Below are 24,419 nucleotides of genomic sequence, written 5' to 3' on the forward strand. Positions count from 1 at the left end.
TGGGGGAGCGGGCTGGGCAGGAGTGTCCCTGGCTGCCCCGGGCGGGGATGTCCTCCGTGGGGGAGCGGGCTGGGCAGGAGTGTCCCTGGCTGCCCCGGGCGGGGATGTCCTCCGTGGGGGAGCGGGCTGGGCAGGAGTGTCCCTGGCTGCCCCGGGCGGGGATGTCCTCCGTGGGGGAGCGGGCTGGGCAGGAGTGTCCCTGGCTGCCCCGTGCGGGGATGTCCTCCGTGGGGGAGCGGGCTGGGCAGGAGTGTCCCTGGCTGCCCCGTGCGGGGATGTCCTCCGTGGGGGAGCGGGCTGGGCAGGAGTGTCCCTGGCTGCCCCGTGCGGGGATGTCCTCCGTGGGGGAGCGGGCTGGGCAGGAGTGTCCCTGGCTGCCCCGTGCGGGGATGTCCTCCGTGGGGGAGCGGGCTGGGCAGGAGTGTCCCTGGCTGCCCCGGGCGGGGATGTCCTCCGTGGGGGAGCGGGCTGGGCAGGAGTGTCCCTGGCTGCCCCGTGCGGGGACATCCTCCGTGGGGGAGCGGGCTGGGCAGGAGTGTCCCTGGCTGCCCCGGGCGGGGATGTCCTCCGTGGGGGAGCGGGCTGGGCAGGAGTGTCCCTGGCTGCCCCGGGCGGGGATGTCCTCCGTGGGGGAGTGGGCTGGGCAGGAGTGTCCCTGGCTGCCCCGTGCGGGGATGTCCTCCGTGGGGGAGCGGGCTGGGCAGGAGTGTCCCTGGCTGCCCCGGGCGGGGGACGTCCTCCGTGGAGGAGCGGGCAGTTGGTATGCAGTTACTGTCCTCGAGGCCTGTTCTTCCTGACAGACACCACCTTGGTCTCACCTTCTGTGTGGCGTGCCTGGCGGGAGGGGTCACACTGCTTTGTGCTCACCTGTCCTCAAGGTGCGGAAGGACTCAGGGTGGAGTTTGACCGGCAGTGCTCCACGGAGAGGCGCCACGACCCACTCACTGTCATGGACGGTGTCAACAGGATCGTCTCCGTGCGCTCAGGTGGGAAGGGAGGCGGAGCAGGGTGCCTTCTGGAGCAACCATCGCGTTACTAGCAGAGAGCACCGCTGCTTTCCTGTGTGACTCTGGGGAGGGCCGTGAGCGGCTCCCCTGCCTAGTGCAGCGGGTCTCACCAGCCTCGCCGTGGCCTGTGCTAGCTGCCCTCGTGTCCCAGGGGTAACCTGTGTGCTCAGGCCTTTGCACACTCACACAATCTGTGAGGGAGGTGGGGCTCCTTCTCCTGTGGCCTGGGTGATGGCCGTCCTGTCACACCCTCCCGGGACACTGCTCTGGGGCCCCCAATGTGCTGTGGGCTGTGTGGGCTTCGCACAGTGCGTGGTGGTTGTGTTTACCCAGGGCGCCCCCCTCCTTCAGTTTCCCCAGCACCTGGGGCAGTGTGCTGAGCGGCAGCACCAGTAGCGGTGCCTCATCTGCAGTGTGTGGACAGCGTGGGGAGCTCAGGTGGGAGGAGCCAGCGTCCTTCAGACACTGAGAGGCTCTGCTCTGTGTCTGAACAAGCTGGTGCGGGTGGGGTGAGGGAGGGGCCTCACCCCAGGTATGTGTCCTCCGCCAGGCCGCGAGTGGTCCGACTGGTCCAGTGAGCTGCGCATCCCGGGGGACGAGCTCAAGTGGAAGTTCATCAGCGACGGGTCCGTGAACGGCTGGGGCTGGCGCTTCACGGTCTACCCCATCATGCCAGCCGCAGGTGAGGGGCCTGCAGCACCCAGGGCTCGGTGGCCCTCCACTCAGTGCTGGCGGTCTGCCTCCTCCTGCTGCGTGAGGAGCCGGCTCTGCTTGGGCTCCACTGCGCCGAGGGTCAGGTCTGCAGAGAGCCCTCAGCCGTCCAGTGTCCTGAGCACTCCAGCCTCAGCAGTGGGCAAGCAGCTGTTGCTGGTTGTGGGTTTTAAGTTGTTTGGTTTATAAAGTGTAAGAGTTGGATGCAGTCGTGTGTTGTAGGTGGGTGGGTCAGTGGGTTCTCACCATGGCCTCTGGGTGGACAAGACCACTCCTTATTGGTCAGGTGAGGAGTCCTCGTCCCTTGGCCTGTCCAGCATGGGGACAGTCATGCTGCTCACTCCTTAGGCCCTAAAGACCTCCTTTCCGATCGCTGCGTGCTCTCCTGTCCCTCCATGGACCTGGTGACGTGTCTGCTGGACTTCCGACTCAACCTGGCCTCGAACAGGAGCATTGTCCCGCGCCTGGCCGCGTCGTTGGCTGCGTGTGCACAGCTGAGTGCCTTAGGTGAGCATGCCGCGCGGCCCCGCATGCTGTGCCCGACAGGGAGTGGCGGCTGACATCTCTGTGCGCCCCCCTCAGCTGCCAGTCACCGGATGTGGGCCCTGCAGAGGCTGCGGAGGCTGCTGACCACGGAGTTTGGACAGTCGATCAACATTGGCCGGCTGCTGGGGGACAGTGACGGGGAGGCCAGGACTGTGGTACGGGGGCTGCTGGGCCCTCAGGGGGCGGCAGGAGGTCCCATCCTCGTTCTTGGGGGGGGAGGGTCCCGCGGGAGAGTGAGAGGCACAGGCACGGGAGACCCCTCGTGCTGCACAGGGATTGGGTGCAGCTGGGCTCTGTATTTGAAAACGTCGTCTTGAGATTGTGAGCGCGGGTTTCGTTTGTTGAACTTCATGACGAGTCTTCGTGTCCTGGGCGTGGTGGCTCATGTGAAAAGAACGTGCTATCCTGAGTGTGCAGGAGACGGCGCTGGCTGGCGGCGGGTGGGCTCCATGGGGGCCGCTCCACTGAAACCAGACCCCCTGAGGAGCTCCAGTCCTGGGTTCTCATGTCTGTCGTCCTTTTAGGTTGTCTTTTCTCATTGGAAAATATCGTCACTCGTTTTTAGGGAAAATAATACAAATATAACAAAGCACTTGACTCCTAGAAAAAAAGCCTCGGTCTCCCTGCGTGGAGCCGGGCGCTAGGTGCACTGTGTCCTCACAGAGCTTCACGGGCAGCGCCCTGGCCGCGCTGGTGAAGGGCCTCCCGGAGGCCCTGGAGCGGCAGTTCGAGTACGAAGACCCCGTGGTGCGGGGCGGCAAGCAGCTGCTGCACAGCCCTTTCTTCAAGGTAGCGTGGGCTGGGGCCAGGTGGGGTCGGGGTCGGGGCTGTCTCTCAGCACCCTGCCAGGCTCTTGAGGACGGGGTGGCATCGCTGCGGTTGAATGTGGGATGTCCCAGCAGTGACCGTGGTCCGAGCCCCATAGTGGGATTGTCAGTGTGCTCTGCGAGGCGCTGGCCTGGGCAGGGGTGTCGTGGCGGCTCTCTGTCCTGAGCTGCTGTGTCAGGTGCATCGCAGGGAGCTGGGGAGGAGCCACCCGCGTCATGGGCAGGGACACCCTGGCGGGCACGCAGTGTTGGTGAGGGGGAGTGTTCACTGTACTTCCGAGGGTCCCTGTGTTGTTACTTTTTGCTGTCTGCAGGTCCTGGTGGCTCTAGCTTGCGACTTGGAACTAGACACTCTTCCCTGCTGTGCCGAGACACACAAGTGGGCTTGGTTCCGGAGGTACTGCATGGCCTCCCGTGTGGCCGTGGCCCTGGACAAGAGAACGCCGCTGCCCCGGGTGTTTCTTGACGAGGTACACAGCTTGTTATGTTGGAAGTGCGTTCGGGTGCAGAAATGTTTTCGGGGTTCCCATGTTGTGCCAGACAGCGCCAGGGCTCTGAGACAGCAGCATGGCTCATGCCAGGGTAGCCCACAGGAAGGCATGCAGGGCAAGTGAACAAGCCGACCCGGGTCTCAGCGGAAGTGTTAGTGAACCATAGCTGGGACGGTCCTGCCAGACGTCTTCCCCACCTTAGACGTGACGCAGTCACTGGACTTGCTCATGACCTGTGGAATCAGTGCTGATGTTGGTGTCCCCGGATAGTCTCCCGTGGGGGCGCCTCCTGTCTTGTACCTCAACATGACAGGCTTTGTCCTTGAGAGGTGGGTGTTGATCGTCTTGTGGTCGTGCCGTCCAGGTGGCTAAGAAGATCCGTGAGTTAATGGCTGACAGCGAGACCCTGGACGTTCTCCATGAGAGCCACGACGTCTTCAGGAGGGAGCAGGATGAGCAGCTGGTGCAGTGGATGAACAGGTTTGTTCCTGGGTCGGGGCGCGTGCGCGAAGGGGAGTCCCCCCGTCCCGTCCCCCCCCCCCCCCCCCCCCCCCCCCCGCTCTTCCCTCTGCTGCGCATGCTCATTCCCTCTGCTTCCCTCTGCTGCGCGAGCTCACTCCCTCTGCTTCCCTCTGCTGCGCGAGCTCACTCCCTCTGCTTCCCTCTGCTGCGCATGCTCATTCCCTCTGCTGCGCGAGCTCACTCCCTCTGCTTCCCTCTGCTGCACGTGCTCACTCCCTCTGCTGCGCGTGCTCACTCCCTCTGCTTCCCTCTGCTGCGCGTGCTCATTCCCTCCGCTGCACGTGCTCATTCCCTCTGCTTCCCTCCGCTGTGCGTGCTCATTCCCTCTGCTGCGCGTGCTCGCTCCCTCTGCTTCCCTCTGCTGCGCGTGCTCATTCCCTCTGCTGTGCGTGCTCGCTCCCTGTGCTTCCCTCTGCTGCGCGTACTCATTCCCTCCGCTTCCCTCCGCTGCGCGTGTTCATTCCCTCTGCTTCCAGGCGGCCTGACGACTGGACCCTGTCAGCTGGCGGCAGCGGCACCATTTACGGATGGGGGCATAACCACAGGGGCCAGCTCGGCGGCATCGAAGGGGCCAAGGTGAAGGTGCCCACGCCGTGTGAAGCCCTGGCCACCCTCAGACCTGTGCAGCTAATCGGCGGAGAGCAGACGCTGTTCGCGGTCACCGCTGACGGGAAGGTGAGGGTGCGCTCTCGTCGCTGACACTAACCCGGAGATGCCGGGGCCGCAGCGCAGTGTGGTTCGTGGTGTGTGAGCCCATCCTGAAATCCCGTCTCAGGTTTACGCTCTGTGTGCGCTGGACACCACTGCCCCACAGCATCCCTGCGCGACCTCAGCACATCCTGGACTTCCCCGCTTCTACTTTGAAATGTAGCTCATGTGCAGGAGTGTCTGAGGGGTTTCCATGTCAGGAATCCGTTACGCATATTCCTTTTTTTTTCTTTTGTTTTTTTTTTTTGCTATTGTTAGGCTGTCTTAAAAATGTAACTAACTGCTGCTGGTGGGTGGAAATAGTTGACACTTTTATGTGAACTCGTGGCTATTCAGTCATGTTCTGTGCTCTCCCTTCCTGTGTTCCACAGTCTCCTGTGCGTTCTCTAGAAAGTGAGGTCTAGGAGGTATCGTGCTCGCGCCGCCCCGGGCGCTGTCCGTGGGGAGGGGCTCCCCACTTCCCCACTCCTCCAGTGCTGACTTCCCACTCACAGCTGAGCCCTGGCAGGCTCCCCAATGGCACGGCTCCCCACAGCCGAGCGTGGGGCCCTCAGTCCCCCTTTCCCAGGGAGCAGCCGCCACTCAGACCGCCCCCTGCGCGCTCAGTTCCATTTCCTGTGTCATCCCTGATGTTTTTTTCCCCAAAGGTCCCCGCAGCGCGTGTGCGATGACGTGAAGCAGCATGTAACTTTTCATCGGAGGCATGTCTGACACGCGTTCCAGTAGGCACTCAGTTTTTTTTAAATGAGTGATAAAGATATTTTGTGTCCCCAAACCATTACCCACTTAGAGTAAAAGAAAAACAGTGTATTCTGTTGTGTGGTTTACCTGCTGCCTTGATGAAATACTGTTTATAATTTGTGAATGCTCTCATCAAGGCTTTGCACATGGTGGATATATAAACCTTTATTTTTTCTTCTTGGTATTAATTACAGTTGGTATTCTAGACAGAAGCAGAAATGCTTCCAGGAAGACCTTATTTATAAAATGCATTTTGTGAACTTGCTATTTCTTACAGTCATAATGCCTTCTTCCCTTGCAAGAGCACCGATAAGGCACCAGTCAAGTCTCACCCCTGCGATTTTAAAATCCCCAGCTCTGTGTCTCTGTGGTCGAGATGTCTGAGCACGGATTGGGTTCCAGACGCTAAACCTCTGGGCTCCCTGGGTGGGCTCTGACCACCGCCCCTCTTTCTTGCCTCAGCTCTACGCCACAGGGTATGGTGCTGGCGGCCGCTTGGGAGTCGGCGGCACTGAGTCCGTGTCCACGCCGACGCTGCTTGAATCCATCCAGCACGTCTCCATCCGGAAGGTGGCCGTGAACTCGGGAGGAAAGCACTGCCTGGCCCTGTCTGCGGAAGGAGAGGTGTACTCCTGGGGCGAAGCAGAGGATGGGAAGCTGGGCCACGGCAACAGGAGGTACTTCCTGTGTGGGTGGGAAGCTGGGCCACGGCAACGGGAGGTACTTCCTGTGTGGGAGGGAAGCTGGGCCACGGCAACGGGAGGTACTTCCTGTGTCGGTGGGAAGCTGGGCCACGGCAACGGGAGGTACTTCCTGTGTGGGTGGGAAGCTGGGCCACGGCAACGGGAGGTACTTCCTGTGTGGGTGGGAAGCTGGGCCACGGCAACGGGAGGTACTTCCTGTGTGGGTGGGAAGCTGGGCCACGGCAACAGGAGGTACTTCCTGTGTGGGTGGGAAGCTGGGCCACGGCAACGGGAGGTACTTCCTGTGTGGGTGGGAAGCTGGGCCACGGCAACGGGAGGTACTTCCTGTGTGGGACCGGCGGGCGTTCATGCTTGCACAGAATAGCGGTGCTTCGGTTTTCAGACCATGTTGACAGTGATCTGCTTCAGTGGTGACAGCTTTGGCACAGAAATAAGTGACATGAAATGGTAAAGGGTCTTCTTTAAGAAGGAGAAGAAAAAAAGGATAAATGTCAATAATAAAATGGCGATAAATACGTATCTATCAACAATTGAATCTAAAAAACGAACAACAGAAACACAGACCATTTTCATGCTTCCCGGATAGGAAGGCATTGGGGGCACAGATGGAAAAGTGTAGGGAGTAAGGAGTACAAATTGGCAGTTCCAGAACAGTCCCAGGGTGCTAAGTGCAGCACAGGGAGTATAGTGAGTAACACTCTAATAGCCATGTGTGGTGTCAGGTGAGTGTGACGTTCATTGAGGTAATCTCTTAGTAAGTTCTATAATGTCTAATCAGAGGGTGGACACCTGAAACTCATATAAGGTGTATCAGCTGTCACGAAGAATAAAAAATTTAAAAAGCAAAAAGGTAGCTTGATCAGGCGGTGGGGCAGTGGATAGAGCGTCAGGCTGGGATGCAGAGGACCCAGGTTCGAGACCCTGAGGTAGGCAGCTTGAGCGCAGGCTCATCTGGCTTGAGCGTGGGATCGTAGCCATGACCCCCATGGTTGCTGGCTTGAGCCCAAAGGTCACTGGCTTGAAGCCCAAGGTCGCTGGCTTGAGCAAGGGGTCACTGCTCTGCTGTAGCCCCCCCCCCCATATCAAGGCACATATGAGAAGCAATCAATGAACAACTGAAGAGCCGCAACGAAAAATTGATGCTTCTCATCTGTCTCCCTTCTTGTCTGTCCCTATCTGTTCCTCTCTCTGACACTCTGTCAAAAAAAAAAAAACCATAAAGGCAAAAAAGATTGAAGGATGTAAATTGAGAAGGAGACATTGACTGTGTGAGCAGCAGACCAGAAGCTTGACATTTGAAAATGTCTAAGGATTAGGAAAATATGGTGTTGAGCTGACCTTCAGTTATGGTGGCACTGTTTCACAGCCCGTGTGACCGTCCCCGTGTCATCGAGTCTCTGAGAGGCATCGAGGTGGCTGACATCGCTGCAGGCGGGGCCCACAGTGCCTGCGTCACCTCCGCTGGGGACCTGTACACCTGGGGCAAGGGCCGGTATGGCCGCCTGGGGCACAGCGACAGCGAGGACCAGTTAAAGCCAAAGCTGGTGAGGGGGAGCTCTGCGCCTGGGGGGCTGCTCGTCCTTGTTCAGAGGTGACCCTTGTCGCCTGGGTGTTACCAGAGGGTTTTGCTTTCAGTGGAAATAGAAGCCATCTGGTGCATATTCCCTGGGCTGTCTAAGCAGGATCGTGCTTGAAAGGTTTCTGTTTAGAATGGTGACTTACTTGGCATCTTGGGACGTGCTCTGTCTTCGAGGGGACCCAGGTAGTGAGGCAGGGCAGGGGGTGCAGCTGCCTGGCGTGTGGGCCTGCCCCTCCACCACCACCAGCGACAGTGATACTGCCAGATGCGGATGAGGTGCTTTATACGTATTCAGTATAGTTCAGGGCGACAGCGGTGTTTTCTGTTTGGTCTGATGGGGTTGTTAAATGAGCTGTTCTCTGTAAGGACTGAAAGTGGGCGTCCCTCGGCACACGGACCGCCTCCCCTGGGTGGGCCGGCCTCTGTTCCGTTGTGGTCAGGTAACCGCGCTGTCCTGTCTCTCTGAAGGTGGAGGCACTGCAGGGCCACCGCGTGGTCGACGTTGCCTGTGGCAGTGGGGACGCCCAGACCCTGTGCCTCACGGACGACGACACCGTGTGGTCTTGGGGCGACGGGGACTATGGCAAGCTCGGCCGCGGGGGCAGTGACGGCTGCAAAGTGCCCATGAAGGTATTTCTGCTCCTGCTGCCCAGGCCCCACGCAGCAAGGTCCCTGGAGCGCGGGTCTCTCCCCTCTTTACAGATAGTCTTGTGAGCGTGCGGGGAAGAGGGGGTGCAGGCCCGGAGGTCCTGCCGAGTTGTGAACGCTGTGTGCTCTCCTAGCATCTTGTGAGTCGGGTGGGAGAGTGAATCTGGGGAAGTGGTCACAGGCCCGCCCCCTGCTCCCCCGGCTCCCCTGAGAGCCCGCCCCCTGCTCCCCCAGCTCCCCTGAGAGCCCGCCTCCTGCTCCCCTGAGAGCCCGCCCCCTGCTCCCCCCCCCCCCGCTCCCCTGAGGGCCCGCCCCCTGTCCCCCCTCCCCTGAGAGCTCGCCCCCTGCTCCCCCCCCCCCCCCCCGCTCCCCTGAGGGCCCGCCCCCTGTCCCCCCTCCCCTGAGAGCCCGCCCCCTGCTCCCCCCCCCCCCCCGCTCCCCTGAGGGCCCGCCCCCTGTCCCCCCTCCCCTGAGAGCCCGCCCCCTGCTCCCCCCCCCCCCCGCTCCCCTGAGGGCCCGCCCCCTGCTCCCCCCCTCCCCTGAGAGCCCGCCCCCTGTCCCCCCTCCCCTGAGAGCCCGCCCCCAGCTCCCCTGAGAGCCCGCCCCCTGCTCCCCCCCCCCCCGCTCCCCTGAGGGCCCGCCCCCTGTCCCCCCTCCCCTGAGAGCTCGCCCCCTGCTCCCCCCCCCCCCGCTCCCCTGAGGGCCCGCCCCCTGCTCCCCCCCTCCCCTGAGAGCCCGCCCCCTGTCCCCTGAGAGCTCGCCCCCTGCTCCCCCCCCCCCGCTCCCCTGAGGGCCCGCCCCCTGCTCCCCCCCTCCCCTGAGAGCCCGCCCCCTGTCCCCCCTCCCCTGAGAGCCCGCCCCCAGCTCCCCTGAGAGCCCGCCCCCTGCTCCCCCAGCTCCCCTGAGAGCCCGCCCCCTGCTCCCCCGGCTCCCCTGAGAGCCCGCCCCCTGCTCAGCCGTGATCTGCGGGCCGGCTCCCCCGGCTCCCCCCGGCCACAGGTGGGCTGCAGCCTCTGCGCTGGAGTCCGTCCAGCTGCACCTCTTCCTCCTAGATCGAGTCCCTCGCGGGCCTTGGGGTGGTGAAAGTGGAGTGCGGATCCCAGTTCTCGGTGGCCCTGACCAAGTCCGGCGCTGTGTACACGTGGTACGCGAGGCAGGTCCCTGCGGGACTCAACCTGAGGTCATGCCCACTGCCCTCCATGGGTTGGTCTGTGGCTCCGCGGTGGGCGGTGCCCGTGCCAGGAGGGTGGAGCAGGGCGGCCCCGGCTGGGCGAGCACTCTGGAGCGCTGTTTCCTTGCGCGCAGGGGCAAAGGCGACTACCACAGGCTCGGCCATGGGTCAGACGACCATGTGAGGAGGCCGCGGCAGGTGCAGGGGCTGCAGGGGAAGAAGGTCACCGCCATCGCCACCGGCTCCCTGCACTGCGTGTGCTGCACAGAGGACGGTGGGTGGGCAGCCTGCGAGCTCGCCGCTCTGCTTCTGCGCACGCGCAGCAGGGGGCGGGGGCCACACCCGGACCGAGAGGGCGTCCTCCGCCCCGGCGTGCACACCCGTGAGCATGCCAGTTCTCGGCTGTGCAGAACGCAGCTCTCGGTGCAGGCCCGGGACAGGACCCTCAGAGCCCTGCACGCAGGCGGCCCTGCCGCCACCAGGGACCGGGGTTTCAGGAGGAGCCCCGCCCCTCGCTGAGCGAGGCCTCACTGGGGTCGCTTCTTTCTGGGGTCGGGGACATGGGGATGTCTGGGCAGAGGTGGAAGTCCCGGGAGCAAGGTCTCTGACGAGCTGCAGGTGGACAGCACTTCACCTGGGCTGTCACCGCTTATGCGGCCCAGGCGTTCCCTGGGACAGGACATGTGTCTGGTCCTCTCTGACGTCATCTGGGGCCTTCCCCTGCGCTGATGTGCTCGTGTCCTTAAGCTGTGACAACTGTCAGCCCTGAGCGTGACTACATCCCGAATCTCGTGAGGCCTCCGGTGACTCATCGAGCCTCAGGGTGGCCCTGGGGACCCAACACTGATTCCCTGCTCTCAGCTACGCGCTGCAGGGAGGTCACCTGTCCTCGCTCGTGTCTGACAGCGCCCATGGCTTTGGGACGGACGTGTGGACGGCGGGAAGGGTGGGACACTGGCTCTGCCCGTGACCTCACAGGTGCTGCCATCCAGGGGGTGCTCGTGGCTCCCAGCCCCAGAGCCTCCAGAGAGCCGACCCCGCCTCAGAGCAGTGTGCCAGCTCCTGGTCGGGACCCGCCGTAGTGAGCGGGAAAGGGGTGCGGGACCCAGCGTAGTGAGCGGGAAAGGGGTGCGGGACCCAGCGTAGTGAGCGGGAAAGGGGTGCGGGGCCCAGCGTAGTGAGCGGGAAAGGGGTGCGGGACCCGCCGTAGTGAGTGGAAAAGGGGCGCGGGACCCAGCGTAGTGAGCGGGAGAGGGGCGCGGGACCCGCCGTAGTGAGCGGGAGAGGGGCGCGGGGCCCAGCGTAGTGAGCGGGAGAGGGGGCCCCTGAGGAGATGCATGTTGGGAAGAATTACTGGTTCCTTTAAAAAATGGGTTTTTAGAAACTTGGCTCTTGGCCTTCCGTTTAACATACAAAGTCAGTTTGTACTCAGGACACCAGCGTCTGTTTTACCGTCTTATTCTGATTGAAAACAGTTGTGTTCCATTCACTGACCAGACACTGAGGTTTTAAGATCAGAAACGGCACATCGGGCCACAGGGCTGTAAGCGTCCCGGCCACGTGTGCACCTGGTCTCACCCCGCGTGGGGGTGGACAGACTGTGCACTCACCGTCCTCACGGACAGCTCCGAGCTCCCACATCTGCTGTTGCAGGTGAAGTCTACACCTGGGGTGACAATGACGAGGGTCAGCTAGGGGACGGAACCACCAACGCCATCCAGAGGCCCCGGCTGGTGGCCGCTCTGCAGGGCAAGAAGGTCAACCGCGTAGCCTGTGGCTCGGCACACACGCTGGCCTGGTCAACCAGCAAGCCGGCCAGCTCTGGGAAGCTCCCTGCACAGGTGGGTGCTGCAGCTGGCGGGCTCGGGACAGGCATGCGGTGGCAGTCATTAGGCTCCTGTGAACCCGGTGCCATCAGGTGCTCCGTGGGAAGGAACTCAGGTCTCTAAAGTTCAGGCAGTGCTTGTGTGAACCTTACCGTTCACGTCAGCCGGCGGTCTGTGTGTGCTGATGAAACCCTTCTGAGCTGCCCGCAGCCACGTGGCTCCCACTGTGCCCTGTGGTCCACGCAGTGCCGACGGTGGCCCGGGTGCTGTTGCAGCGAGGCTTTTGGGCCGACACGGGCGTGGGAGCGCTGCCCTGTGGCCAGGAGCTGTGTTCGGGGTCGGCCCACACCCCGAGCCGCGGCCCTGACGCCCCGCTATTGCAGGTGCCCATGGAGTACAACCACCTGCAGGAGATCCCCGTCATCGCCCTGCGCAACCGGCTGCTGCTGCTGCACCACCTGTCCGAGCTCTTCTGCCCCTGCATCCCCATGTTCGACCTGGAGGGCGCCCTGCACGAGACGGGGCTCGGGCCTGCCGTGGGCTTCGACACGCTGCGGGGCATCCTCATCTCCCAGGGGAAGGTACGCCGGGGCGGTGAACTTGAACCCGGCGGCAGCTCCACATGGGGGCGTCCGGGCGCGGCTCTCCACCCCAGGCAGACGCTCACGCACCTGCTGTGCCTCCTCTGCTGGGGGTGGTAGGGGGTTCAGGCACGTCCGCGACAGAGAAGCCTCGTTCTGGAGCCGTGCTTTCCCCCTTGTCACCACCTTTCGCCTCCCCAGGGAGTTGTGGGGAGGCTGGTGGAACCGGGCCTCCATCCTGAGGTGCTCTCTGCCTCCCGGGCAGTGAGCTCTGGGGGGCTCTCATGCCCCAGGTGCGTGGAGCCTCGCTTTCCTCACCGTCTGAGGCTGCTTTCTCTCAGGGCGGGTGCCTGTGGTCCCCCCTCATCGTGTCCTTGTCCCCACCCCGCACCTGGCCTGCCCCAGGGCTCACTGCCCCTGCTCTGTGGGGCCTCGGCCAGGCAGCAGCCCTGAGGCGTGGCCGGGGGTTAGTCGTCGAGTGGGCCCAGGGTAGTCATCAGAGTCGGGCTGGGGAGCCTTGCAGTTCTGATCAGTCCCCAGGGCCTGGCCCCAGACCCGGGTCAGCATGGGTCCCCAGCAGCCCTGCCCTGGGCCTTGGGTCCCGAGTCCTGTCACTGGAGGCCAGAGCACCTGGGGCAGGCCCGGGGCATCAGGGCCGCTGCTCCCGGCCGTCTCCCAGCTCGGGAAGGCGCATGTGCGGGCACCTGTTCTTGAGCAAATGGCTTTGGAGTGGGTTTTAACTGTCACCACTTTCCTGTGTCAGATTCTAAATTTTGTCACATTTTAGGAGGTGGCCTTTCGAAAAGTGGTCCAAGCGACAATGGTGCGAGACCGCCAGCACGGCCCCGTGGTGGAGTTGAACCGGATCCAGGTGACCAGCGGGCGGGGCTCTGTGCCCGCCTGTGGCTCTGTCCTGCTTGCCAGCCGTCCCCGGGGCGGGGCGGGGAAACTGGCCTCGGCTGGCATTGGAATGCAGGTGCCCCTGCGTGGGCTCCGTGCTGAGGCTTCCGGGCGGGGAGGCAGGCGCTTCCTCCAGGTTGGAGGCTCACGTGCGGACGAGCAGGAGGGGAAGACGAAGTGTTGCTCGTCTTTCTGCCACATGATGGCGGCTCCTGCTGGCGCTGGATGCCTGTGTGCTCTGCTCACCACGCTGGATGGCCTGGGTGCCTCCCTGTCCCGTGCAGCGGGCTGTGGCATCGTCTGCTGCTCGTGTTCTCCGTGTGTTCCTGTCCCGAGTGCTCGGCCAGGCCGACACTGTGCTCCTGTCCTGGGATGCAGCCGCAGGGCAGCCACCCGGGGGTCTCCACGTAGCCCCTTGGGTCAGGTTCTGAGAAGCGGGTCAGTCAGAGCCGTCGCCTGTGGATGGTCGCAGTCCCTGTGCCCCCAGCCTCAGGGCCTCCCCGGCTCTCGTGGCTTTCTCTGCCAGCTCCTAGGCCGGCGTCACTGATGTGTCCCTTGGCAGTGACCAGGGGGCCAGGCAGGCGCTGTCTCTGCATTCCCGCTGCCGCGGTGCAACACGGTGCCCGCGCCTGCTGGGCAGCGCCTCTTGCGCAGGCCCAGTCCTACCTCTTGGAACAGAAGCAGAGCCACGAAGAACAGAGTCTTTGTTCTGTGCCGTTGTGGTGACACATGACTCCCGCCCTGATGCTGGGTCGTGACCAGGGGCGTGCTCAGCCTTGTCCTGGGGCATCTGAGTCAAGTACACACTCTAGTGGTTTGTCGGGGAACACGCGTGACCAGGCTGATGGAAGTGGTCCTGTCGCGGACGTCAGCGTGCTCAATGCCGCGCCAGAGGCCAGGCAGCCGCCATGCAGACAGACCGGCCATTGACCAGGGCTCATGCAAAAGCCGCTGTTCCCACACCTTGGGGAGGCCCGCTGTGGTTTGCTCTGCACTGTGAGGTCTGAGACATAGAAGCTTGTAAGCTGAGGGCCACAGGCCACGGCATTCCTGCATCGCGTGCTCGCCACAGCCGTGGGCGGCTCCGGGCTGGGCTCTGGGTGTCCGGGCGTCTGTCCTTGTCCCAGGTTGTCAGCCGTCACACACTGGGCCTCTCTCCTCCCGTCGTCCTGCCCCAGCACAGGGGCCGGGCGGGAGCGTGGGGGGACGGTTAAGAGAACAGCCGTGAGGGCGGCGGGGTGTACGGGCATCTCTTCGAGGTTCTGCCGCTGTGTGCCTGGGCGTCCGAGGGGCTGCGGACGTCCACAGAGACGGAGCCAGGCGGTCTTTCTGACCAAAGAAAGGCACAGGCTGCGTTGCGGGACCCACGTGGAACAGTCCAGAAGGGCAGGACCGGCCTCCTGCCTGGTGTGGCTCCAGGACACACATCGGAGCTGCTGTCCTGCTGTCTGTGCCGTGTCCCGGGCCCTGAGCAGAGGTCGTTTCTGGAGGCGTTTCCTTGTGTGACTGGAGATTTAGCTTTGTTACAGGACCTGAGAGTTAGTGTCTGCAAACGAGTCTTCATTTTGAATCTAGTGCAGAATTATGCTGCTTGTTTCAGGAAATGAGAGTATTCAGGACAGTGAAAGCCCCCAGGTTCCTGCTGCGGGGCGGGTGGTCCCCCGTCAGGCCATGGGCACCTGTCCTGAGGTGTCACCACCGGCATCACAGCCACACTCCTCACGGCAGCTGAGAGCGCCTCTCCATTGACTCCATTGTGCACAGAGGCCGTGTGACATCCGGAGTGAAGCAGGCCTGTGTCTCGTCCCCGTGCGGGACACAGCCTCTCCTTCCCGCCCTGGGGCTGCTGGGAGGTTTAGAGAATCGGCCCCATGACCGTGGAGCCAGGTGTCTGGCCTGTAGGACACTCCGTGCTGTGGGTGTTGATCCGCCGACGCAGCTTCTATCCCAGGCGTGGGTTTGTGCAGTGAGGAGGGCCGGTGCTCACTCTGCCTGAAACTCCACGTGGAGTCCGGGTGCTGAGGGCGAGCGAGGCGGCACCCCGTGGTCACCGGGTATTTAATTTGTTGTTTGCTCTCGCTGCTGACCGAGTGCCTTGGGGGCGCCGAGGTGGCTGCGGGCTGCTGAATCCACCCTGGGCGAGGGCTGCGTCCGCTCTGGTTGGGCAGCGTAGACTAGGGTGTGAAGTGGTTGTCCTTGGAGACAGGGGACCCCAAGGGTGGGGCGGGCCCAGACAGGAAGGAGGAGGCAAGCCAGGGTTTGGGCTCAGTCTCAGGGCCATGTGCCGGACTCTGACAGCCGAGATCCTCCTGGCAGGGCCACTCCCTCGCTGGAGCCGTGTGGGGAGGTGGCCTCAGGCTGTGGTCACTGAGCCCACGGGTGACTGCTGCCAACACGGGGCCTGCAGCTCTTGGGTGCTCGCTGAAGGCTGAGCCTCGTGCTGCTGGGTGGTGGGGCCGCCCCGTGTCTCCAGTGTGAAGCGTGAGTGAGTACACGGCGCTGAGCAGGGGCAGGAGCTCAAGGTTGGTCTTTGAGGTCCTCAAGGGCTTGGGATGCACGTGGTGGGGACAGGAGTCGCCCTGGGAGCGAGGGAGCTCAGCCTGGAAGCCCTCCCCCGGCGGTGGGAGGTCAGCAGGCTCGCTGTGGAAGGCGTGCACCACACACCCGTGTGCTCTGTGTGCTCTCTGCGTGTGCTGCACTCACAGTGGCTCCTCGGGCCCCACAGCACAGTGCTGGTGGCAGGGAGGGGCGGCCTGTGTCCCCGGGCCTGTCGGCCGTGCGCTTCCTGCTGTGACAGCTGCCCCGTCCCTGCTCTCCGCCAGGTCAAACGCTCCAGGAGCAAGGGCGGCCTCGCAGGCCCCGACGGCACCAAGTCCGTCTTCGGGCAGATGTGCGCCAAGATGAGCTCCTTCAGCCCCGACAGCCTGCTGCTCCCTCACCGCGTCTGGAAGGTCAAGTTCGTGGGTGAGCGCTGCGGGCGCTGGGGCGTGTGGTCTGCAGGCGAGCGGTCTGGGCGCCCCGGGGCTGCTCCCGTGGCTGCACTGGGGGCTGAGCGCCGGCTGTCCCCCCCCCAGGTGAATCTGTGGACGACTGCGGTGGTGGCTACAGCGAGTCCATAGCCGAGATCTGCGAGGAGCTGCAGAACGGGCTCACCCCCCTGCTGATCGTGACGCCCAACGGGAGGGACGAGTCCGGCGCCAACCGCGACTGCTACCTGCTCAGCCCCGCGGCCCGGGCGCCCGTGCACACCAGCATGTTCCGCTTCCTGGGTGCGCCTCGCGGGGGCGCTGTGCGGGGCGGGGTGGTGGACGTGTGTGTCTGCGGGCAGCTTTCCGGGGCCACTGCCGGGCGGCGCTCGGGTGCCTTCAGCGCTTGGAGGGGCGAGACGGTTCTGCATCTTGAACGTGTCTGCAGCTGTGGGCATGGCTGAGGGGTCTGGTGGTCAGCCCGCCCCTTACTCTCCGCCCCCGGGGTCTGTGCCAGCAGCTCCTGCTGTTTGCTTTGCCCTCGAGCAGGGTGGCTTGGTGTGGCTGACCGCTGATGGTGGGTAGAGGGGAAGAGTTAGAAACCTGGCCTTGGGAACAAAAGGAAATGTTGGTGTCAGAAGGGGCAGATGCTTGAGGGTGGGGCCTGCGGGTGGGGGAGGGCTGGTTGAAGGCCCTGGAGCCCAGTGCAGGGCCCGTCTGCAGTGTGAGAGACGCACGTCTGGCACTGACTCCCGTACCCCTGTCTCTGTGCTTTGCCGAGCAGGTGTGTTACTGGGCATCGCCATCCGCACCGGCAGCCCCTTGAGCCTCAGCCTGGCCGAGCCCGTGTGGAAGCAGCTGGCCGGGATGGGCCTCAGCATCGCGGACCTCAGCGAGGTGACGGCCTCGGGAGGGCAGGCCGGGGAAGGTGGGGGCCGGGGCCCGGCCAGGGGGTCTGGCCAGCCCCGAGGTCCTGCTTGGTCACTGCAGCAGCAGAGGCAGTGCGTGGACCAGGCCCACCTGCTCTGAGAATCTAGGCGGCCCTCTGTCTGTGCTCTGGAGCTTGTGTGTCTGCAGATGAAGCTCCCGTTTCTGTGGGGAGAGCTGTGGGCAGGGCCACCACGGCCGTGCTCTCGGCAGTTACTGTTCAGGGTGTCCTTGAATTACATATTCCTCCAGTGCTGCTGTCTCCCACTTCCTGGTCCTTGAATTACATATTCCTCCAGTGCCGCTGTCTCCCGCTTCCTGGTCCTTGAGTTACATATTCCTCCAGTGCCGCTGTCTCCCACCTCCTGGTCCTTGAATTACATATTCCTCCAGTGCCGCTGTCTCCCGCTTCCTGGTCCTTGAGTTACATATTCCTCCAGTGCCGCTGTCTCCCGCTTCCTGGTCCTTGAGTTACATATTCCTCCAGAGCTGCTGTCTCCCACTTCCTGGTCCTTGAATTACATATTTCTCCAGAGCTGCTGTCTCCCACTTCCTGGTCCTTGAGTTACATATTCCTCCAGTGCCGCTGTCTCCCACCTCCTGGTCCTTGAGTTACATGTTCCTCCAGTGCCGCTGTCTCCCACCTCCTGGTCCTTGAGTTACATGTTCCTCCAGAGCTGCTGTCTCCCACTTCCTGGTCCTTGAGTTACATGTTCCTCCAGTGCCGCTGTCTCCCACCTCCTGGTCCTTGAGTTACATGTTCCTCCAGTGCCGCTGTCTCCCACCTCCTGGTCCTTGAAGTACATATTCCTCCAGAGCTGCTGTCTCCCACTTCCTGGTCCTTGAATTACATATTCCTCCAGAGCTGCTGTCTCCCACTTCCTGGTCCTTGAAGTACATATTCCTCCAGAGCTGCTGTCTCCCACTTCCTGGTCCTTGAGTTACATATTCCTCCAGAGCTGCTGTCTCCCACTTCCTGGTCCTTGAGTTACATGTTCCTCCAGTGCCGCTGTCTCCCACCTCCTGGTCCTTGAGTTACATGTTCCTCCAGTGCCGCTGTCTCCCACCTCCTGGTCCTTGAAGTACATATTCCTCCAGAGCTGCTGTCTCCCACTTCCTGGTCCTTGAGTTACATATTCCTCCAGAGCTGCTGTCTCCCACTTCCTGGTCCTTGAATTACATATTTCTCCAGAGCTGCTGTCTCCCACTTCCTGGTCCTTGAATTACATATTCCTCCAGTGCTGCTGTCTCCCACTTCCTGGTCCTTGAATTACATATTCCTCCAGTGCCGCTGTCTCCCACTTCCTGGTCCTTGAGTTACATATTCCTCCAGAGCTGCTGTCTCCCACTTCCTGGTCCTTGAATTACATATTCCTCCAGAGCTGCTGTCTCCCACTTCCTGGTCCTTGAGTTACATATTCCTCCAGAGCTGCTGTCTCCCACTTCCTGGTCCTTGAAGTACATATTCCTCCAGAGCTGCTGTCTCCCACCTCCTGGTCCTTGAGTTACATGTTCCTCCAGAGCTGCTGTCTCCCACTTCCTGGTCCTTGAGTTACATATTCCTCCAGAGCTGCTGTCTCCCACTTCCTGGTCCTTGAAGTACATATTCCTCCAGTGCTGCTGTCTCCCACTTCCTGGTCCTTGAGTTACATATTCCTCCAGTGCCGCTGTCTCCCACTTCCTGGTCCTTGAAGTACATATTCCTCCAGAGCTGCTGTCTCCCACTTCCTGGTCCTTGAGTTACATATTCCTCCAGAGCCGCTGTCTCCCACTTCCTGGTCCTTGAGTTACATATTCCTCCAGTGCTGCTGTCTCCCACTTCCTGGTCCTTGAAGTACATATTCCTCCAGAGCCGCTGTCTCCCACTTCCTGGTCCTTGAGTTACATGTTCCTCCAGTGCTGCTGTCTCCCACTTCCTGGTCCTTGAAGTACATATTCCTCCAGAGCTGCTGTCTCCCACTTCCTGGTCCTTGAATTACATATTCCTCCAGTGCCGCTGTCTCCCACTTCCTGGTCCTTGAGTTACATATTCCTCCAGAGCTGCTGTCTCCCACCTCCTGGTCCTTGAGTTACATATTCCTCCAGTGCCGCTGTCTCCCACTTCCTGGTCCTTGAGTTACATATTCCTCCAGAGCTGCTGTCTCCCACCTCCTGGTCCTTGAGTTACATGTTCCTCCAGAGCTGCTGTCTCCCACTTCCTGGTCCTTGAGTTACATATTCCTCCAGAGCTGCTGTCTCCCACTTCCTGGTCCTTGAAGTACATATTCCTCCAGAGCTGCTGTCTCCCACTTCCTGGTCCTTGAAGTACATATTCCTCCAGAGCTGCTGTCTCCCACTTCCTGGTCCTTGAGTTACATATTCCTCCAGTGCCGCTGTCTCCCACTTCCTGGTCCTTGAAGTACATATTCCTCCAGAGCCGCTGTCTCCCACTTCCTGGTCCTTGAGTTACATATTCCTCCAGTGCTGCTGTCTCCCACTTCCTGGTCCTTGAGTTACATATTCCTCCAGAGCTGCTGTCTCCCACTTCCTGGTCCTTGAATTACATATTCCTCCAGTGCCGCTGTCTCCCACCTCCTGGTCCTTGAGTTACATATTCCTCCAGTGCCGCTGTCTCCCACTTCCTGGTCCTTGAAGTACATATTCCTCCAGTGCCGCTGTCTCCCACTTCCTGGTCCTTGAAGTACATATTCCTCCAGAGCTGCTGTCTCCCACCTCCTGGTCCTTGAGTTACATATTCCTCCAGTGCCGCTGTCTCCCACTTCCTGGTCCTTGAAGTACATATTCCTCCAGTGCCGCTGTCTCCCACCTCCTGGTCCTTGAGTTACATATTCCTCCAGTGCCGCTGTCTCCCACTTCCTGGTCCTTGAAGTACATATTCCTCCAGTGCCGCTGTCTCCCACTTCCTGGTCCTTGAAGTACATATTCCTCCAGAGCTGCTGTCTCCCACCTCCTGGTCCTTGAGTTACATATTCCTCCAGAGCTGCTGTCTCCCACTTCCTGGTCCTTGAGTTACATATTCCTCCAGAGCTGCTGTCTCCCACCTCCTGGTCCTTGAAGTACATATTCCTCCAGAGCTGCTGTCTCCCACTTCCTGGTCCTTGAGTTACATATTCCTCCAGAGCTGCTGTCTCCCACGTCCTGGTCCTTGAGTTACATATTCCTCCAGTGCCGCTGTCTCCCACCTCCTGGTCCTTGAGTTACATATTCCTCCAGTGCCGCTGTCTCCCACTTCCTGGTCCTTGAATTACATATTCCTCCAGAGCCGCTGTCTCCCACTTCCTGGTCCTTGAGTTACATATTCCTCCAGTGCCGCTGTCTCCCACTTCCTGGCCCGGGGGATGCGCCCAGCCTGGCGTGTGCCCAGTGGACCGCAGCCCCATGGGGCTGAGCGCCCGGCTCTGAGCCATCCGGGGTGTGGGAACAGCCCTGCTCAACACAGACTCCCTTCTCCCCTGGGAAGGTGGACAAGGACTTCATCCCTGGGCTCATGTACATCCGTGACAACGAAGCCACCTCAGAGGAGTTCGAGGCCATGAGCCTGCCCTTCACTGTGCCCAGCGCCAGCGGCCAGGACATCCAGCTGAGCTCCAAGTACTCGCACATCACCCTGGACAACCGCACGGAGTACGTGCGCATGGCCATCAACTACAGGTGCGTGGGCAGCGGGAGTGGTCTTCGGGAGTGTGGTGGACAGGGCGTGCTGACCTCTGTGCTCAGGGTCGGGGACTTCTGTCCTCACCCCGGTTCCTGGCTCTCACTGCACTCTGAAGAGAACAGGATTCCCGTAGTGGGGACCGTCCCCGCAGCGGTCACGGGATGTGTACCCGTCTCTGTCAGCTCCTGGGGCAGGACTGCGCGCACCGTTCCCGCCCTGCCTGGCTCTCAGCCCAGCGTTCGGGCGTGGTCCCTGCTGGCAGGGCATTCCCCTGCGTGTCGCTGCCTCCACCTGTCGCCCGAGTCCGCGTGGCCTTGGGTTTCACCCCCGGGAGCCCCTGGCTGGTGTGGGGACGAGGCCCTGAGCGTCCGTGGTTGAGGGTGGGCCTGGCAAGGCCCCTGCACTGCCCCCCGCGTCCCATTCCACCTGGTGCCCCGACTGTCTCACGAGGGCCCTGGAGACGGTGGGGTCAGAGGACTCTTCCCTCCCCGTGGGGGTCGTGGGCCGGGCTCCCGGGGGGGAGGAAGGGAGGGCCGAGCACTGCCTCGGACCCCACGTGGCTGTCCTCCGTGCCAGTCTGGTGACTCGGCTGTGAGGGGTGCCGTGGACGTGCCTGAAGCGCCTCCTGACTCACGGTGGTGACACAGGTGTGAGCAGGGCGGGGTCTCCGTCCCCAAGGAGGAAAAGCAAAGGGAGTTTTCCTTCCAGGCTCCATGAGTTCGACGAGCAGGTGGCCGCCGTCCGGGAGGGCATGGCCCGCGTGGTGCCTGTCCCCCTCCTTTCTCTGTTCACCGGATACGAATTGGAGACGATGGTATGTGACCTCAACGAGCTGTCACTGGGGCGTGGTGACCCCCGGGTCAGAGCCCTTGTTCAGTGACAGCTTGCACTCGGGAGTCTGAGCTGTGCCCCTGCCCCCTTCCCAGGGTGGCCCCAGGGGAGAGGGCAGGTCCATGGGGTGCTGGGACCTGTCCCCGCCCTTCCCTCCAGCGGGCCTGGGTGGACAGGGGTGGGTTCTGTGCTGAAGGACGGACTGGGGGTGCCGGCCTGACTGAGCCCCTCCACAGGTGTGCGGCAGCCCGGACATCCCCCTGCACCTTCTGAAGTCGGTGGCCACGTACAAAGGGGTGGAGCCGTCTGCACCCCTGACCCAGTGGTTCTGGGAGGTGATGGAGTCCTTCTCCAACACGGAGCGCTCCCTCTTCCTCCGCTTTGTGTGGGGCCGCACGCGGCTGCCCAGGACCATCGCCGACTTTCGAGGCCGAGACTTCGTCATCCAGGTGGGGCTCCCGGTGGCCTGGGGGACCCCGCACAGGTTGAGATCTGCTCTCCTGCGCTAAGTGACTTCCCCGTTTTCGCTGGGAAAACACCGACCCCTTAGATTTGAGAGTTCAGGATTTTGTGACTGCAGGTTTTAGGTTTTGGGTGGCATACCTGCTTTCAGAAATGGTTTGTGAACAGCACCGTATACCGCTGCCACAGCAGTGTGTTGTGGGCGAGTGCACATGGTCGAGGGCGCGTCTCTGCGTGGAGCAGGGGAATCGGCCACGTAGCCTGGAGCGCTCATCAGCTCTGACTCCACGTCCCACTCGGAACGGGCCGTTTGCCTGCAGGTCCCTGTATGCACTGACCAGCCCATACCTCCCCTTCGCCCTCCCCTCCTTCTCCCCCACCCCCATTCACAGACCTTCCTGGTGCCAGAGCCTGCTGGTGGGGGCTCCCCAGGGGGCGGCTAGGGGTGGGCAGTCCACTCTCTCCCGGCCTGTTTGTGAGGATTCAGGGAGGTCCTTCCTGAGTGCAGCCTGACCGTCATTGTCGGGTATCTTTGCAAGCCTGTGTGGCTATTCTCTGGAAACCCAGGTAATGCTGGGTTCTGTGCACAGCTCTCTGGAAACCCAGGTAACGCTGGGTTCTGTGCACAGTTCTCTGGAAACCCAGGTAACTCTGGGTTCTGTGCACAGTTCTCTGGAAACCCAGGTAGTGCTGGGTTCTGTGCACAGCTCTCTGGAAACCCAGGTAATGCTGGGTTCTGTGTACAGTTCTCTGGAAACCCAGGTAATGCTGGGTTCTGTGCACAGTTCTCTGGAAACCCAGGTAACTCTGGGTTCTGTGCACAGTTCTCTGGAAACCCAGGTAACTCTGGGTTCTGTGCACAGTTCTCTGGAAACCCAGGTAACTCTGGGTTCTGTGTACAGTTCTCTGGAAACCCAGGTAATGCTGGGTTCTGTGCACAGTTCTCTGGAAACCCAGGTAACTCTGGGTTCTGTGCACAGCTCTCTGGAAACCCAGGTAATGCTGGGTTCTGTGCACAGTTCTCTGGAAACCCAGGTAATGCTGGGTTCTGTGCACAGTTCTCTGGAAACCCAGGTAATGCTGGGTTCTGTGCACAGCTCTCTGGAAACCCAGGTAATGCTGGGTTCTGTGCACAGCTCTCTGGAAACCCAGGTAACGCTGGGTTCTGTGCACAGTTCTCTGGAAACCCAGGTAATGCTGGGTTCTGTGCACAGCTCTCTGGAAACCCAGGTAACTCTGGGTTCTGTGTACAGTTCTCTGGAAACCCAGGTAACGCTGGGTTCTGTGCACAGTTCTCTGGAAACCCAGGTAGTGCTGGGTTCTGTGCACAGTTCTCTGGAAACCCAGGTAACTCTGGGTTCTGTGTACAGTTCTCTGGAAACCCAGGTAATGCTGGGTTCTGTGCACAGTTCTCTGGAAACCCAGGTAATGCTGGGTTCTGTGCACAGCTCTCTGGAAACCCAGGTAACTCTGGGTTCTGTGCACAGTTCTCTGGAAACCCAGGTAACTCTGGGTTCTGTGTACAGTTCTCTGGAAACCCAGGTAACTCTGGGTTCTGTGCACAGCTCTCTGGAAACCCAGGTAATGCTGGGTTCTGTGCACAGCTCTCTGGAAACCCAGGTAACTCTGGGTTCTGTGCACAGTTCTCTGGAAACCCAGGTAACTCTGGGTTCTGTGCACAGTTCTCTGGAAACCCAGGTAACTCTGGGTTCTGTGCACAGTTCTCTGGAAACCCAGGTAGTGCTGGGTTCTGTGCACAGTTCTCTGGAAACCCAGGTAACTCTGGGTTCTGTGTACAGCTCTCTGGAAACCCAGGTAACTCTGGGTTCTGTGCACAGTTCTCTGGAAACCCAGGTAATGCTGGGTTCTGTGCACAGTTCTCTGGAAACCCAGGTAACTCTGGGTTCTGTGCACAGTTCTCTGGAAACCCAGGTAACTCTGGGTTCTGTGCACAGTTCTCTGGAAACCCAGGTAACGCTGGGTTCTGTGCACAGCTCTCTGGAAACCCAGGTAATGCTGGGTTCTGTGTACAGCTCTCTGGAAACCCAGGTAATGCTGGGTTCTGTGTACAGCTCTCTGGAAACCCAGGTAATGCTGGGTTCTGTGTACAGCTCTCTGGAAACCCAGGTAACTCTGGGTTCTGTGCACAGTTCTCTGGAAACCCAGGTAACTCTGGGTTCTGTGCACAGTTCTCTGGAAACCCAGGTAACGCTGGGTTCTGTGCACAGCTCTCTGGAAACCCAGGTAACGCTGGGTTCTGTGCACAGTTCTCTGGAAACCCAGGTAACGCTGGGTTCTGTGTACAGTTCTCTGGAAACCCAGGTAACGCTGGGTTCTGTGCACAGTTCTCTGGAAACCCAGGTAACGCTGGGTTCTGTGTACAGTTCTCTGGAAACCCAGGTAATGCTGGGTTCTGTGCACAGCTCTCTGGAAACCCAGGTAATGCTGGGTTCTGTGCACAGTTCTCTGGAAACCCAGGTAATGCTGGGTTCTGTGCACAGCTCTCTGGAAACCCAGGTAGTGCTGGGTTCTGTGCACAGCTCTCTGGAAACCCAGGTAATGCTGGGTTCTGTGCACAGCTCTCTGGAAACCCAGGTAATGCTGGGTTCTGTGTAC

General features: G+C 61.4%; 1 protein-coding gene across 2 annotated transcripts in view; it reads left to right on the forward strand.

The window, feature by feature from the left end:
- HERC2 (HECT and RLD domain containing E3 ubiquitin protein ligase 2) overlaps positions 1 to 24,419 on the forward strand; it is a 129,463-nt gene that overhangs the window by 102,665 nt on the left and 2,379 nt on the right. For both annotated transcript variants that reach the window (XM_066355690.1, XM_066355689.1), the window contains exons 71-92: positions 879 to 986; positions 1,558 to 1,689; positions 2,067 to 2,225; positions 2,301 to 2,419; positions 2,928 to 3,053; positions 3,406 to 3,561; positions 3,947 to 4,062; positions 4,581 to 4,779; positions 6,016 to 6,230; positions 7,624 to 7,801; positions 8,305 to 8,466; positions 9,537 to 9,628; positions 9,790 to 9,929; positions 11,309 to 11,496; positions 11,865 to 12,062; positions 12,850 to 12,933; positions 15,785 to 15,926; positions 16,037 to 16,231; positions 16,713 to 16,825; positions 20,316 to 20,506; positions 21,219 to 21,324; positions 21,578 to 21,790. In XM_066355690.1, coding sequence (XP_066211787.1) covers positions 879 to 986; positions 1,558 to 1,689; positions 2,067 to 2,225; positions 2,301 to 2,419; positions 2,928 to 3,053; positions 3,406 to 3,561; positions 3,947 to 4,062; positions 4,581 to 4,779; positions 6,016 to 6,230; positions 7,624 to 7,801; positions 8,305 to 8,466; positions 9,537 to 9,628; positions 9,790 to 9,929; positions 11,309 to 11,496; positions 11,865 to 12,062; positions 12,850 to 12,933; positions 15,785 to 15,926; positions 16,037 to 16,231; positions 16,713 to 16,825; positions 20,316 to 20,506; positions 21,219 to 21,324; positions 21,578 to 21,790 — 3,332 coding nt within the window. The remainder of the gene's footprint in view (positions 1 to 878; positions 987 to 1,557; positions 1,690 to 2,066; positions 2,226 to 2,300; positions 2,420 to 2,927; positions 3,054 to 3,405; positions 3,562 to 3,946; positions 4,063 to 4,580; positions 4,780 to 6,015; positions 6,231 to 7,623; positions 7,802 to 8,304; positions 8,467 to 9,536; positions 9,629 to 9,789; positions 9,930 to 11,308; positions 11,497 to 11,864; positions 12,063 to 12,849; positions 12,934 to 15,784; positions 15,927 to 16,036; positions 16,232 to 16,712; positions 16,826 to 20,315; positions 20,507 to 21,218; positions 21,325 to 21,577; positions 21,791 to 24,419) is intronic.

The sequence above is a fragment of the Saccopteryx leptura genome, chromosome 13 (assembly GCF_036850995.1).
Source record: "Saccopteryx leptura isolate mSacLep1 chromosome 13, mSacLep1_pri_phased_curated, whole genome shotgun sequence".
NCBI classification, from domain to species: domain Eukaryota; kingdom Metazoa; phylum Chordata; class Mammalia; order Chiroptera; family Emballonuridae; genus Saccopteryx; species Saccopteryx leptura.